Raw genomic sequence first — 12,798 nt, 5'->3', positions numbered from 1 at the left:
TCCATCTGGCAAGGCGGCCGGAAGGATCTTTCAAATTAGCCAGCCAGCAGAGCGCGTGATGGTCGCTTACCACCTTGAATGGTCGGCCGTATAGGTATGGACGAAACTTAGAAGTAGCCCAGATGATCGCAAGGCACTCCTTCTCGGTCGTCGAGTAATTGACTTCGGCTTTTGTGAGAGACCTGCTAGTGTAGGCGATTACTTTTTCCTGTCTGGCAGTCTTCTGGACGAGAATGGCTCCGAGGCCTACACTGCTCGCGTCGGTGTGAATTTCGGTCTCGGCGTTTTCATCAAAGTGGCCAAGTACAGGAGGGCATTGCAGGCGGCGCTTAAGTTCGTCAAAGGCTTCTCCTTGCGGCGCTTCCCATTTAAAAGGTACGTCAGCCTTTGTAAGCTGCGTCAACGGTTCGGCGATCCGCGAAATGTTTCTGACAAATCGTCGATAATAAGCGCACAGCCCAAGGAATCGGCGCACAGCTTTCTTGTCGGCAGGCGGTGGGAATTGTGCGATTGCAGCTGTTTTCTCTGGGTCTGGGCGAATACCGTCCTTGCTAACGATGTGACCTAGAAATCGGAGTTCTTCGTAGCGAAATGACACTTCTCTGCTTTTAGCGTTAGCCCCGATGACTTGATGGCTTCCAGCACTGTCTGTAGTCGTTTTAGGTGGTCTTCAAAGTTTGACGAGAAGACAACAATGTCGTCCAAAAATACCAAACAAATTTGCCACTTCAAGCCTGCCAGGACTGTGTCCATTACTCGTTGAAACGTGGCTGGTGCGGAGCAGAGGCCAAATGGCATCATCTTAAATTCATAAAGGCCGTCCGGTGTGATGAATGCGGTCTTCTCGCGATCTCTTTCGTCGACCTCAATTTGCCAATATCCGCTCTTCAGGTCCATCGATGAGAAGTACCTTGCATTGCAGAGCCGGTCGAGAGTGTCGTCGATGCGGGGAAGCGGGTAGACATCCTTCTTCGTTATGCTATTCAAGCGGCGGTAATCAACGCAGAAGCGAAGTGTGCTGTCTTTCTTCTTGACCAAAACGACTGGTGCTGCCCAGGGGCTGTTCGATGGCTGGATTACGTCATCACGCAGCATTTTCTCAACTTGATCGCGAATGGCCTGGCGTTCTCGCGGCGATACACGATAAGGGCTTTGGCGCAGAGGTCGGGCGTGTTCGTCCGTTATTATGCGATGCTTGGCCAGTGGTGTTTGTCGTACCTTCGATGACGATGAGAAGCAGTCCCCGTAGCTTCGAAGCAGACTGAGAATCTGGTCTTTCCGGTTGTGGGACAATGCCGGGTTGATGTCAAATGTGGGCTGACGGAATAGGTCCGGTGCGTCATCCAGCGTTTGGTCGTGGAGGGTGAATACATCTTTGAGGTCCGCTAATTCGTCGAGAAAGGCGATCGTCGTGCCCTTGTTGAGGTGCCGGTATTCTTCGGTGAAGTTTGTTACCAGAACCTGAGCTTGACCTCTCCGGAATTTCGTGATGCCTCTTGCGATGCCGACACCTCGTTCTAAGAGCAATTGGATATTTCCTTCGACGATGCCTTCAGCGGTTTCGATGTTGGCGCTACCTACGCAGACTGCGATACTTGATCGGGGCGGGACGTTCAATTCTTCGTCGAGGACCTTTAGAGGGATGTGTTCATCGACGTCGTCGTAGCAGGAATGGCTTTGTCTGCAGAGAGCTTGATGAGCTTGGATCGCAGGTCGATGATAGCGCTATGTTCATTTAGGAAGTCCATGCCTAAAATCACGTCGCGGGAGCACTGCTGCAAGACCACAAAGCTGGTGGGGTAAGTACGCCCATTTACGGTTATTCTTGCAGTGCATCGTCCCGATGGAGTAATCAGGTTGCCACCTGCTGTGCGAATCAGCGGGCCATCCCAATCGGTGGTAACTTTTCTTAGCTGAGAGGCTAACGGTCCACTAATGACTCAATAGTCAGCTCCGGTGTCTACTAGGAAAGTGACTGCGACCGTCGATATCAACTTCAAGGTCACTTGTTCGCGTCCTCGCATTGCACGTGGGCCTTAGTGTCCGATCTCGGCTTCGTCGTTTCTTCAGGTCATGGCCGGGGCATACCGTAGTTACTGCGCTGGGCGGCGTTGTCTGCTTGCAGTATGGTCGTGATGTCGTCGATGACGTCGTGTGGAGCGGCGGTGAAATGGTTGCGTCGTCGTTAGTGGTCGTCGGCGGCGGAGGATGTTCGTCTTTTCGCCGTTGAGCAACCTCACCTCCAAAGGTTGCTGCCTTTAGTTTCCCCTACGGGGGCTAGGAGACCGTCCTTGCACGTAACCACGGCCCGGCGACGCAAATCGGGCATTGTACGGTGAAGGGGAGCGTGACAGACGCCTTGGCGACGAGTGCTCTCCGTTGCGCAGGAAGTCGTTGATTTCCTGTGGTCGCTCGCCAGGACGGGGTCGTGGGGCGTCGACAGCGAAACCACGGAGGCCGATCCGCCTGTACGGGCAGTGACGGAGGATGTGTCCTGCCTCACCACAATGGAAGCAGAGCGGTCGGTTGCTTGCTGTCCGCCAGGCGTCGCACTTTCTGGGGCTTGGGGGTCGTTCTTGGCGGGCGGGGACCAAGGGGCGGTTTTCAGGAACAGGGCGGTAACGGTGAGGGCTCGGAAAGTCATCACGTCGGGGCGCAGGGCGACGTAATGCACCAGCGTAGTTCATCGCTGTTGCCTCTCGTGCTGGAACAGTCGCAGCCGTCGCTTGAGGAACGCCCAGCGCCTGCTGGACTTCTTCACGGACGATGTCCGCGAGCGTCGCCACCTGGGGTTGTTGCGATGGTGGCAGCATTCGGCGGAGTTCCTCTCGCACGATCTCCCGGATTATGTCCCGAAGGTTACCTCCGCTTGCAGATGCGCTGGGGTAGTGGCATGAGTAGGCTGGTTGAAGTGGTCGCTCGAAGTGGCGTATCCGGGTGTCCAACGTCTTCTCGATGGTCGATGCTTCATTACAAATTCTTCCACTGTTTTCGGCGGGTTCCGAACAAGCCCCGCAAAAAGCGACTCTTTAACTCCTCGCATTAGGAATTTCCCTCTATCACCTTCGGTCATGTTAGGGTCGGCGCGGCGAAACAGGCGTTTCATCTCCTCTACGTAGACCAGGACGGGCTCGTTTGGTAGTTGAATTCTTGATTGGAGGAGGGCCTGAGCTCTTTCTTTTCGAACAGAACTTGTAAAGGCCGTCAAGAACTGTGCTTTGAATGTCTCCCAATCCTTGAAAGAAGTCTCGTGATTTTCAAACCAAATTCGGGCATGTCCTTGAAGAACAAAGTAGACCTGCCTGAGTTTCGCAGCGTCGTTCCAGCCGTTGAAATCTGCAACACGGTCGAAAAGGTCCATCCAATCTCCCGCATCTTCATCCGGTAGTCCATGGAAGCAGGGGGGCTCACGAGGTTGGACGAAAACAACCGGTGCTGTAGGCTGGGCCATTGTCAGCGTCGATGCCTTCCGAGATCGAATGGGGTCAGGCAGCAGACCGTGTTCGGGTTGTAGGCCTTGAAATCGGCGGCTGGCTCGGTGACCTGTAGGCTGGTCTTCCAGGGCGTCAGGAACACGGCTTGGGTCTTCGCTTGAAGGATCAAAGGTAGCACCTCCACCAGATGTCACGTAGTGGGGACGAGGTCGACGACACAAATGAAGGGGTCGATGATTGCACTAAAGAAACCTTTTATTTGGGCTGACTTGCGGCCGCAAAAGAACTAAGCAACTCGGCGGCGGCGATAGCAACAAACGCGCCCGTCGGTCGTCGAACAAAGATTGCCCGTCACACTCGGCAACGCTCAACTTAAAGGCTGCACAGAACAATCTAGATAACGTCGCAAGCAGCTACCAGCACGGGCTGGAACATTGTGGAAAGACACCCGAGTGGCCGGAACCTTCGAGACAGATCTCGGTGCATCTTGTGCTACAACAAAACTGATAAAGGTGTGATTCGCGGCATCGAACATTAACAAACAAAGATTACGGAACTGATACGCGGTCCAGAATCAGAGTGATAAGCCTGTATGCCGGCGGCTGTTAAAAAAACAACAAATACTGTTTTGAAGGTTTCGCGGCAATATCAACAAGGACGTCGTCTGCACCGGCAGGCGGAGCGAGTTCGTGCTGCAACGGTTCTCCTTCGCCAGACGTTGCGTTGCAGTCAAGTGATCAGTGAGTCGGATGGCTCCCAAGCGGCCCAGTGATTCCGCACTAAGCGGTTAAGATAGGCGCAGGCGGATTCCCCCAACACCAAACTGCGGAAGATCAATTAATTAACGAATGTGTCAACGGCAGCTCCAGGCTTCTCCTGGGACTAAGGCGATCCTATAACACGGATAGCATCTGCAACAATGGCTTTCCTTTATGAGCAATTTGACGCCTGTGAACTCTCCTTTCTTAAATGTTTGATTTATTCTGAAGATTGGTGGAGTGATTAGTTAATTAGAGCCTAAAAGCTAAGTAGACGTCAATATAGCCAAGGACGTCGATATAGTGCCCAGACGTCAAACAGCCACGGACGTCGAAATTGTGCAGAAAACATCAAAATTGTGCAAAAAACGTGGGAAATAACGAAACAGAAAAAGAATCAGAAGAGGAAAGTAGAAAGAGCAAAAAATAACAAGAGCAGAAAAAATACAAGCAAAAAAATTCGAGAGTCTCTTCCTCTCCTATCATTTGCCTCTAATCGTTTGCCTCTTATCGGCGTTCCTTCGAGTGCTACGTATAATTGATTTACAGGAAAGGAAATGCACATTATCTGCCACACTTTTTCCGGCAAGTGTGTTTCGACGGTAAACCATCGCTCCTGTCACGTGGCGTTCCTTGGCGCGCGTTTAAGTGTGGCATTGCAGGTGGCAGGAACGCTAAACAACAACTAATCTCATATAATCTCGCGGGAAATGACAGATCTCACGCACAAATCTCGCGTACAATTCTCGCAATCTGAACAGTGCACTAAGAACAGTTCATTCACGATTTTGATACAAATCACGGGCTATTTCTGGTATCACTCTCTGTCCATACTACCCCTGAGGCGAGTAAGGCTTTCGTCTTATAATCAAGAGTCTGGGAACGGAAGAACAGTTCATAATCGGTAACAAAGCGCCGGAAATAATAAGAAAATACATCTGCCTAGCATAGCTAGTAACCTCAGATCCGAACCACCACGGGGAAATAGCGGGAAGAACGAACAAGAGGGAGAGCATTGCAAGCGCATTACTCTTTTAGGCACGGTGATCAGGGTTGTTGACCACCATTTAATTTTTTTTTTTTTTGCAGAGCCACCTGGGGTTCATGGAAAAAAATTAAACGCTGACTTTTTTTTTTTTTTTCTGTAGTGTTCTCAGAGCACCCTCCAAACGGCGGGAGGTGTCTGTAAGGATGTTAGTGTTGTGAAAAACGCGCCTTTGTACCCGCCATATCAATTCCCGCGATGGACCCCAAAATGTTTTACAAGCATAAAGGTAAGGTACATTATATAGAACCTTTTTTTTTAGTGCAATATGTAGTCATCATCATCATCATCAGCCTGATTATACCCACTGCAGGGCGAAGGCCTCTCCCATATTTCTCCACTTAACCCGGTTCTGTGCTAGCTGCATCCACTTGACCCCTGCGAACTTCTTGATCTCATCCGCCCACCTAACTTTCTGCCGCCCCCTGCTACGCTTTCCTTCCCTTGGAATCCAGTTTGTTACCCTCAGCGACCATCGGTTATCCTCTCTTCGCATTACATGTCCTGTCCATGTCCATTTCTTCTTCTTAATTTCTACTAGAATGTCGGTAACTTGAGTTATTTCTCTGACCCACTCTGCACGCTTTCTATCTCTTAATGTTACCCCTACCATTTTTCGTTCCATAGCCCTCTGGGCTGTCCTCAACTTAAGTAGAACTCTCTTGGTTAGCCTCCACGTTTCAGCCCCATAGGTGAGTACAGGTAAGATGCAACTGTTGTATACTTTCCTCTTGAGCGATACCGGTAAGCTGCTAGTCATAATCTGCGAGTGCTTGCCAAATGCGCTCCATCCCAATCGTATTCTTCTTGTTATTTCCTTTTCGTGGTCCGGGTCTGCGGTTACTACCTGTCCTAAGTAGACATATTCGCCTACTACTTCCAGTATTTCGCTACCTAATGTAAACTGCTGTTCCTTCCCGAGGCTGTTGAACATTACCTTGCGTCTGCATATTGATTTTCAAGCCTACCTTTCTACTCTTCCTGTCTAGGTCATCAATCATTATTTGCAGTTCATCCCCCGAGTTGCTTAGCAAGGCAATGTCATCAGCAAATCGCAGATTACTGAGGTATTCTCCATCTACCCTTATCCCTAACTGCTCCCATTCCAAGTCTCTGAATACTGGGGAGATTGTGTCTCCTTGCCTAACACCTCTCTTTATGGGAATTTTGTTACTTTCTTTATGTAGAACTATGGTTGCTGTGCAGCCGCTATATATATCTTCCAGCACTTTCACGTATGGCTCGTCTACCCCCTGATTTCGCAATGCCTGCATCACCGCCGAGGTTTCAACTGAGTCAAATGCTTTTTCGTAATCAATGAATGCTATGTATAAGGGCTGGTTATATTCCGAGCATTTTTCTATCACCTGATTGATGGTATGGATATGATCGATAGTAGAGTACCGTTTCCGAAACCCTGCTTGATCCTTTGCTTGATTGCAGTCTAAGGCTGTCCTGATTCTATTAGCGATTACCTTAGTAAATACCTTATACGTAACAGACAGTAAGCTGATTGGTCTGTAATTTTTAAGGTCCTTAGAGTCCCCTTTCTTGTGAATGAGGATAATGTTTGCATTCTTCCATGGTTCCGGTACCGTCGATGACACCAGGCACTGCGTATACAGGGTGGCCAGGTTTTCTAGCACGATATCCCCCCCGTCCTTCAGCAAATCTGTAGTTATCTGATCCTCTCCAGCTGATTTCCCCCTTTTCATAGTTTCTAGTGCTTTCTTGACCTCGTCCTTCGTCACTGGTGGAACGTCTGACTGTTTTTCCCTACCGCCAATCTCATTACGGTCCTGACTACTTTGGCTACTGTAGAGATCTGTATAGAACTCCTCGGCTACTTTGACTATCTTTTCCATATTAGTGATGACGTTGCCCGCCTTGTCCCTTATCGCATACATCTGGTTTTTGCCTATGCCCAATTTCTTTACCGCTTTAAGGCTTCCCCCGTTCTTTACAGCATGCTCAATTTTCTCCATGTTATACTTTCTTATATCGGCCACCTTGCGCTTATTGATTAGCTTTGATATCTCGGCCAATTCGATCTGGTCTGTTGGATTGGAAGCTTTCGCTCTGGCGTTTCTTAATCAAATCTTTCGTCTCCTTAGACAGCTTGCCGGTATCCTCTCTAACTATCCTGCCGCCTACTTCTACCGCGCACTCAGTAATGACATCTCTGAAATTATTGTTCCTTGCCTCTAGCGTAATGTCGCCATCCTCAGTTAGAGCTGAAAACCTATTCTGTAGCGTGATCCTGAACTCTTCTGCCCTCCCCCTCACCGCTAATTCGTTGATGGGTTTCTTTCTTACTAATCTGTAGCGTTCCTTCTTCAGATTTAGGCTAATTCGGGACCTCACCATCCTGTGGTCACTGCATCGCACTTTCCCGATTACCTCTACATCTTGCATAATGGCGGAGGTTGAACACATTATGAAGTCGATTTCATTTTTAGTCTCTCCGTTAGGACTTTTCCAGGTCCATTTCCGGTTCTTCCGTTTGCTGAAGAAGGTATTCATGATTCGTAAGTTATTGCGCTCTGCAAACTCAACTAGTAACTCCCCCCTGCTATTCCTAGAACCAATGCCATAGTCACCTACTACCTTGTCTCCTGCCTGTTTTTTCCCTACCTTGGCATTGAAATCACCCATTAGTACAGTATACTGCGTCTTTACTTTTCGCATTGCCGATTCTACATCTTCGTAGAAGCTTTCAACTGCCTGGTCATCATAACTACATGTAGGTGCATAGGCCTGTACAACCTTCAGTTTATACCGCTTATTAAGCCGAATTACGATGCCTGCAACCCTCTCATTAATACTATAGAATTCATCTATATTACCCGCTATATACTTATTGACAAGGAAACCTACTCCTAGTTGTCGCCTCTCTGGTAAGCCTCGATAACACAGTACATGCCCATCTTTCAGTACAGTATATGCCTCATTCGGCCTCCTAACCTCACTAAGCCCTATGACATCCCATTTCACGCCCTCCAGTTCCTCTAACAGCACTGCTAAGCTAGCTTCACTAGCTAAGGTTCTAGCATTAAACGTTGCCAGGGTCAGCTTCCAATGGCGGCCTGTCCAGCGGAGCCAGACTTTCTTAGCACCCCCTGCTGCGTCACAGGTCTGACCGCCGCCGTGGTCAGTTGTTCCGCAGCCGCTGGTGACTGAGGGCCGGGGTTTTATGGAGCTTATCAATATGTAGTGCGTGAGCATATATGCTTGTTCTCGCGAGGCAAAAATAGACTGCAGCAGATAGGTGTCATGTGGCAATGTTGTTTACCGGTGGTCAGCTACACTGACCACCATGCATGAATGGCGTTATAGGTAGTACTATATTTTATCATCCAAATTCAGCATGAATGTAAATTTCGCGTTCAAACCTGTCTTTCATATGTTGAATATGAGGAGATTCCATTTCCAGGATATTCCGCAGGATATTCAAAAATAAACAGAGTGATGAAGGTGTACACCTTCATCACTCTGTCAGTGCTGCTGACCACCTCATATGTTCTAAAGAGCTATAAGAAATGTTTTCTTCTTTCTGTAATATTGTTTTTGTGATCATTTTTTACCATTTGTGCGATAAAATCGAAAATTTAAAGAAAAATAAACTTCTGTGCTTGAAAGAGTTAGAAAGTTGATAGATCCTGCCAACTCGGCGATGGCATACGATTCCATGACGTCACAAAACCCAACGACTAATCTATGTCCATTCATATAACCTACCAACTATCAGTCGCCGGAGTCATGTAATATTTCACTGTAACGGACGGTTACAGAAGTTGAGACCGCGCACAAAGATGGACTAAAGCTGGCCCACCAGCGGTGATAGGTTTGGAAGGATTCTCACTTGGCATATAACATTTATAGATGAACCGGCTTTCCGAAATGCAACTGTGTTCTGCAAGTGAGGAGGTATTTTTTGCCAATCTGTAACCCCCCTGCTATAACGCCTTCGGGCAATGCGGGGTAACTCTTGAATAAAGAATAAAGAACAGATGAACCCCGGCCCAAGGCTTTCAAATGCTCCGCGAAGGAATGAACAGAAAGCCTGGTGCCATGAACAATCGGCCAGACATGATATAGTGTTGCTGCTAGAAACGTACTGTTGGCCCTTGCCTTGGCGAATTTAGACGAACTATATGGGCTGCGTGCATAATAGCGCTCTGTACAGCCCATATGCGCTCATTCCATCAGTTTTAACTTTGCTGGTAAGCTCCCAATGAGAGGTCTAAGTACTTGGGCGGCGCACACGTTCAGTTTGTGCCAGAATATGCAGTAGGTGCTGATCACCACAGCCTTTAGAATGGTCGGCCTATAACCCGCAAAAAGTGCCAAACTTTGCCAGCAAAGGCGACCTAATCATCCAAGATAAACGTGTCTGTCCAGAAAAACGCTAGATATTCTGCTGACGTTAGTACTTCGATCTCGTTTTCTAGCATTCGTAAATTTCGAATGACACTATCCTGTAGAATGCTGATGCATTCCAAGTAAGCGTTAAGAGTACTGGAGGTAATGAATACCGTGTTCAGTCAGGGGATAAGACAGTGGCTGGGAAAGACAGTCATTTATGATAAAATAGGTATAACAGTTATATATGGCAAAGACGTACGTCTTTATAGGCAGCTGAACTACCTGTACAGAGGTCCAAGAATGAAAAATAAAAATTTCAACGCATTCGACTAAACGTTTCCGCAAGGAAAATTTGGAGCACCACCGGTTGTTCGTGGGAGCTCGTACAAAACTGCCAAACTATGCGGACAGTATGCGTAAGCTACTCGCTGCGGTCGCTCACTAGTTGAGGCGCCATACTGCTGATCCAAACGTTGGGGGTTCGATCCCGGCCGCGGCGGGTGCTTTCCTACAGAGGCGAAAAGCAAGGCGCGTCCGAGTACTGTGCAATGTCGGCGGGCCTGTCGAGGGACGAGGCTCGTTGGTAGCGCCGGTGGGAGTGGCCTGAACGGCCGAATTCCAAGCGCACTGTTCGGTCGGCAGGTAGGGAGTGTTTACTTGGGTCGGCATCACATGGGAAGCCAGACCCATACGCATGGCCTGATTGAGGCTGTGAAGTACTTGCGAGAATTCGGCGCAGGTGGTGGTCTAAATTCGAGGAGCCTTCTAGTACGGTGTCCCTCATAACTTGAGTCACTTTGAGGCGTTAAACTCTAAACCATACCAATACGTAGGTTAGTCTGGCTGGTCCGGTCCCTTATTCTGATATATTGCTCGGTAGCAGGAGCGTTATCATCGCCCCTTCCTTGAAGTCACCAGATAGGCCAACCTTTTGTTTCTTCATTTATTTACCGCCACTTTAACAACCCCGTTTATGCATTGAAGCAATAAATAACGTTATAAAATGTCTGCTGAGGTCTAATGATATTGATAACTGGAAACTACAGCCGCTAAAACTGTTCAAAAATCTTATAGTGAAGGCTGGATAGGACGATGGGCCTTCAGCCCTCCACATATCGTTTTTTTTTTTATTTCATCATGAATGCTTTTTGATATAAATACAATGGGGCGTTTTGCAAACATCTGCGGCCAAACTATGGAATACAGATTGGCTGGGAAAGTTTTACGTAAAGGGTGCTGAGGAGGGGCTTAAAATACTTATAGAAGTCTCGAGAAAACCGCCAAGTCAGGCGTCATTTAAATTGGTCTTCACCTCGCCCGAGGTGCATTTCGAAAGGCACTTGGATTTTTCTGCCTCCGCACACTTGCCAAAGTTATGTACACAGGGGAGCTCGCAAATGGGTCATAAACGCAAAGCGCCGAAGCAGAATCACACCGAAACGAACAGCGGCGCCGCCATATATGGCTTTCCTTTCTAACATTTCGCTCGTCTCTTTTCAGTCTCCCAAAAGGCAAAGGCGTGAGGGGAGCGATTAGTAGGACTCCATCTAAGCGTTCCCGACAGAAGCAATGAGCCGAGGCCAAGTGTAAGGAGCTTTCAAACACCGAGTTGTTTGCGCACGAGGTCGAAGTGACTTGTGGGAGTAGGCAAGGGCTTCAAGTACAGCTTCATCGAGTGTTAGCCCCCACTTGGGAGACGCTAGTATCCAAAAGATTATCTGCCTGCCGCAGTCGTGCCTCTATCAACACTGCAACAGAAGCACAAGCTAATTCACATGCTCAAACGCAGAGATCGGAAAATAAGTAATGGCAAAGCGCAGCGGAATGCCTCCCGCCGGTCATCAATCACATCACATCTACAAGTGTCTCATATTCATGTAAACGTTTGTTTACGCATTCCATTGTGCTCCTCTTCTGGGTTTTTTATGAGTTATGTATACTCATGAAGTTGCATGACAAAATATTGGTTACAGCCATAGCCCTTAATACGTTAATAAGCTAGTGTCGACAGGGACATTATAAAATAAATAAATAAATAAATAAATAAATAAATAAATAAAAAATAAATAAATAATGAACTAAATCTAGCAATGCGCGATTCGCGTGATCCCTCACCTGTCCAGGTTAAGAGGCGGTGGCGCGCTGTCTCCAGCCAACTCCCGCGCCCAGCGAGCGTAGTCCTGCTTCTTGAAGCCCTCACCGACCAACAGTGCATTGCACGAGGTCTGCACAGAAACAGGCGCAAGTGACCAAGTTGACAACAAAATAAGCCGCACCAGAAAGTACGTATGGATTTGAGATATTTGTGGTAGCACTTCATACACGTGAAGGGCTGTGGATTAATATCGACCACCCAGGAATGTTTACCGTGCACTGACATCGCACGAAACAAGTGTGTGGTTGTCGTTTGTGGCGTTTGATGTCCCAAAGCGACTCGGGATATGAGGACTCCGGAAAATTTGACCGCCTGGGGTTCTTTAACCCGTACTGACATCGCACAGCACACGGGCGCCTTGCTTTTCACCTCCATCGAAAAGAGGTCGCCGAGTTCGGGATTCGATCCGGCGTGCTTGGGTACAATAGTCGAGTGCGGTAACCACTAGCTTTGCGTTGCACTGAGATCAAAACGTGACCACCGCGGCAAGGTTCGAATCTGGGTATTCTGGTTCAGTATCCGAGTGCCTAAATGGTGCTTGACCGCCTGCATCAGATATCCAATTTTAAGAGTGCACAATACGAACGGTGAAAATGTGTGACCTCTATCCGTATTATGTATTTTATTGACTTCAGCGCAATTAGTGATTGCCTACGTCACAGCTAGGTTCGCAGCTCTTCGCGAGGGAGGTCTTTCTCGGCTGTTTCACGAGGGGTTCTTACTGTAATATATGGCGCAGGCGATAAACAGTGTTGTAAATGGGCACGCTGCTCCATGTACCTGTCATATTTTTCTTTCCCACGCGTTATATCGTGCCGCACCGCGCTTGATTTGGTTCAGTCCGCTAGATGGCTGCAGCTTCTCCGATGGGTAGTATTAAGAAATGCGCCATGATCAAGTTGTCTACAAAACGGGAAAAAATTAGAGCAGAAATATTCTGCTATTATCAGTTGCAATGTTTCTTTTAATGATCCATACGTTAACAAACTGGCGGTGTGTGTTTGCCAAAATTATTGTGTTTACAAAAATCGGCAACGCTCT

The 12,798-nt window shown here is 48.2% G+C and overlaps 1 protein-coding gene across 1 annotated transcript in view; it reads right to left on the bottom strand.

Annotated features, from left to right (window-relative positions):
- The window catches only part of LOC146208726 (medium-chain acyl-CoA ligase ACSF2, mitochondrial-like), a 70,973-nt gene that overhangs the window by 35,433 nt on the left and 22,742 nt on the right, over positions 1-12,798 (bottom strand). Inside the window, exon 4 of the mRNA XM_084587317.1 lies at positions 11,718-11,827. Coding sequence (XP_084443443.1) covers positions 11,718-11,827 — 110 coding nt within the window. The remainder of the gene's footprint in view (positions 1-11,717; positions 11,828-12,798) is intronic.

This window comes from Amblyomma maculatum, chromosome 1 (assembly GCF_055883805.1).
Source record: "Amblyomma maculatum isolate TAMU_Amacu chromosome 1, ASM5588380v1, whole genome shotgun sequence".
Classification (NCBI taxonomy): Eukaryota; Metazoa; Arthropoda; class Arachnida; order Ixodida; family Ixodidae; genus Amblyomma; species Amblyomma maculatum.
This window is presented reverse-complemented; position numbering and strand designations above follow the sequence as displayed.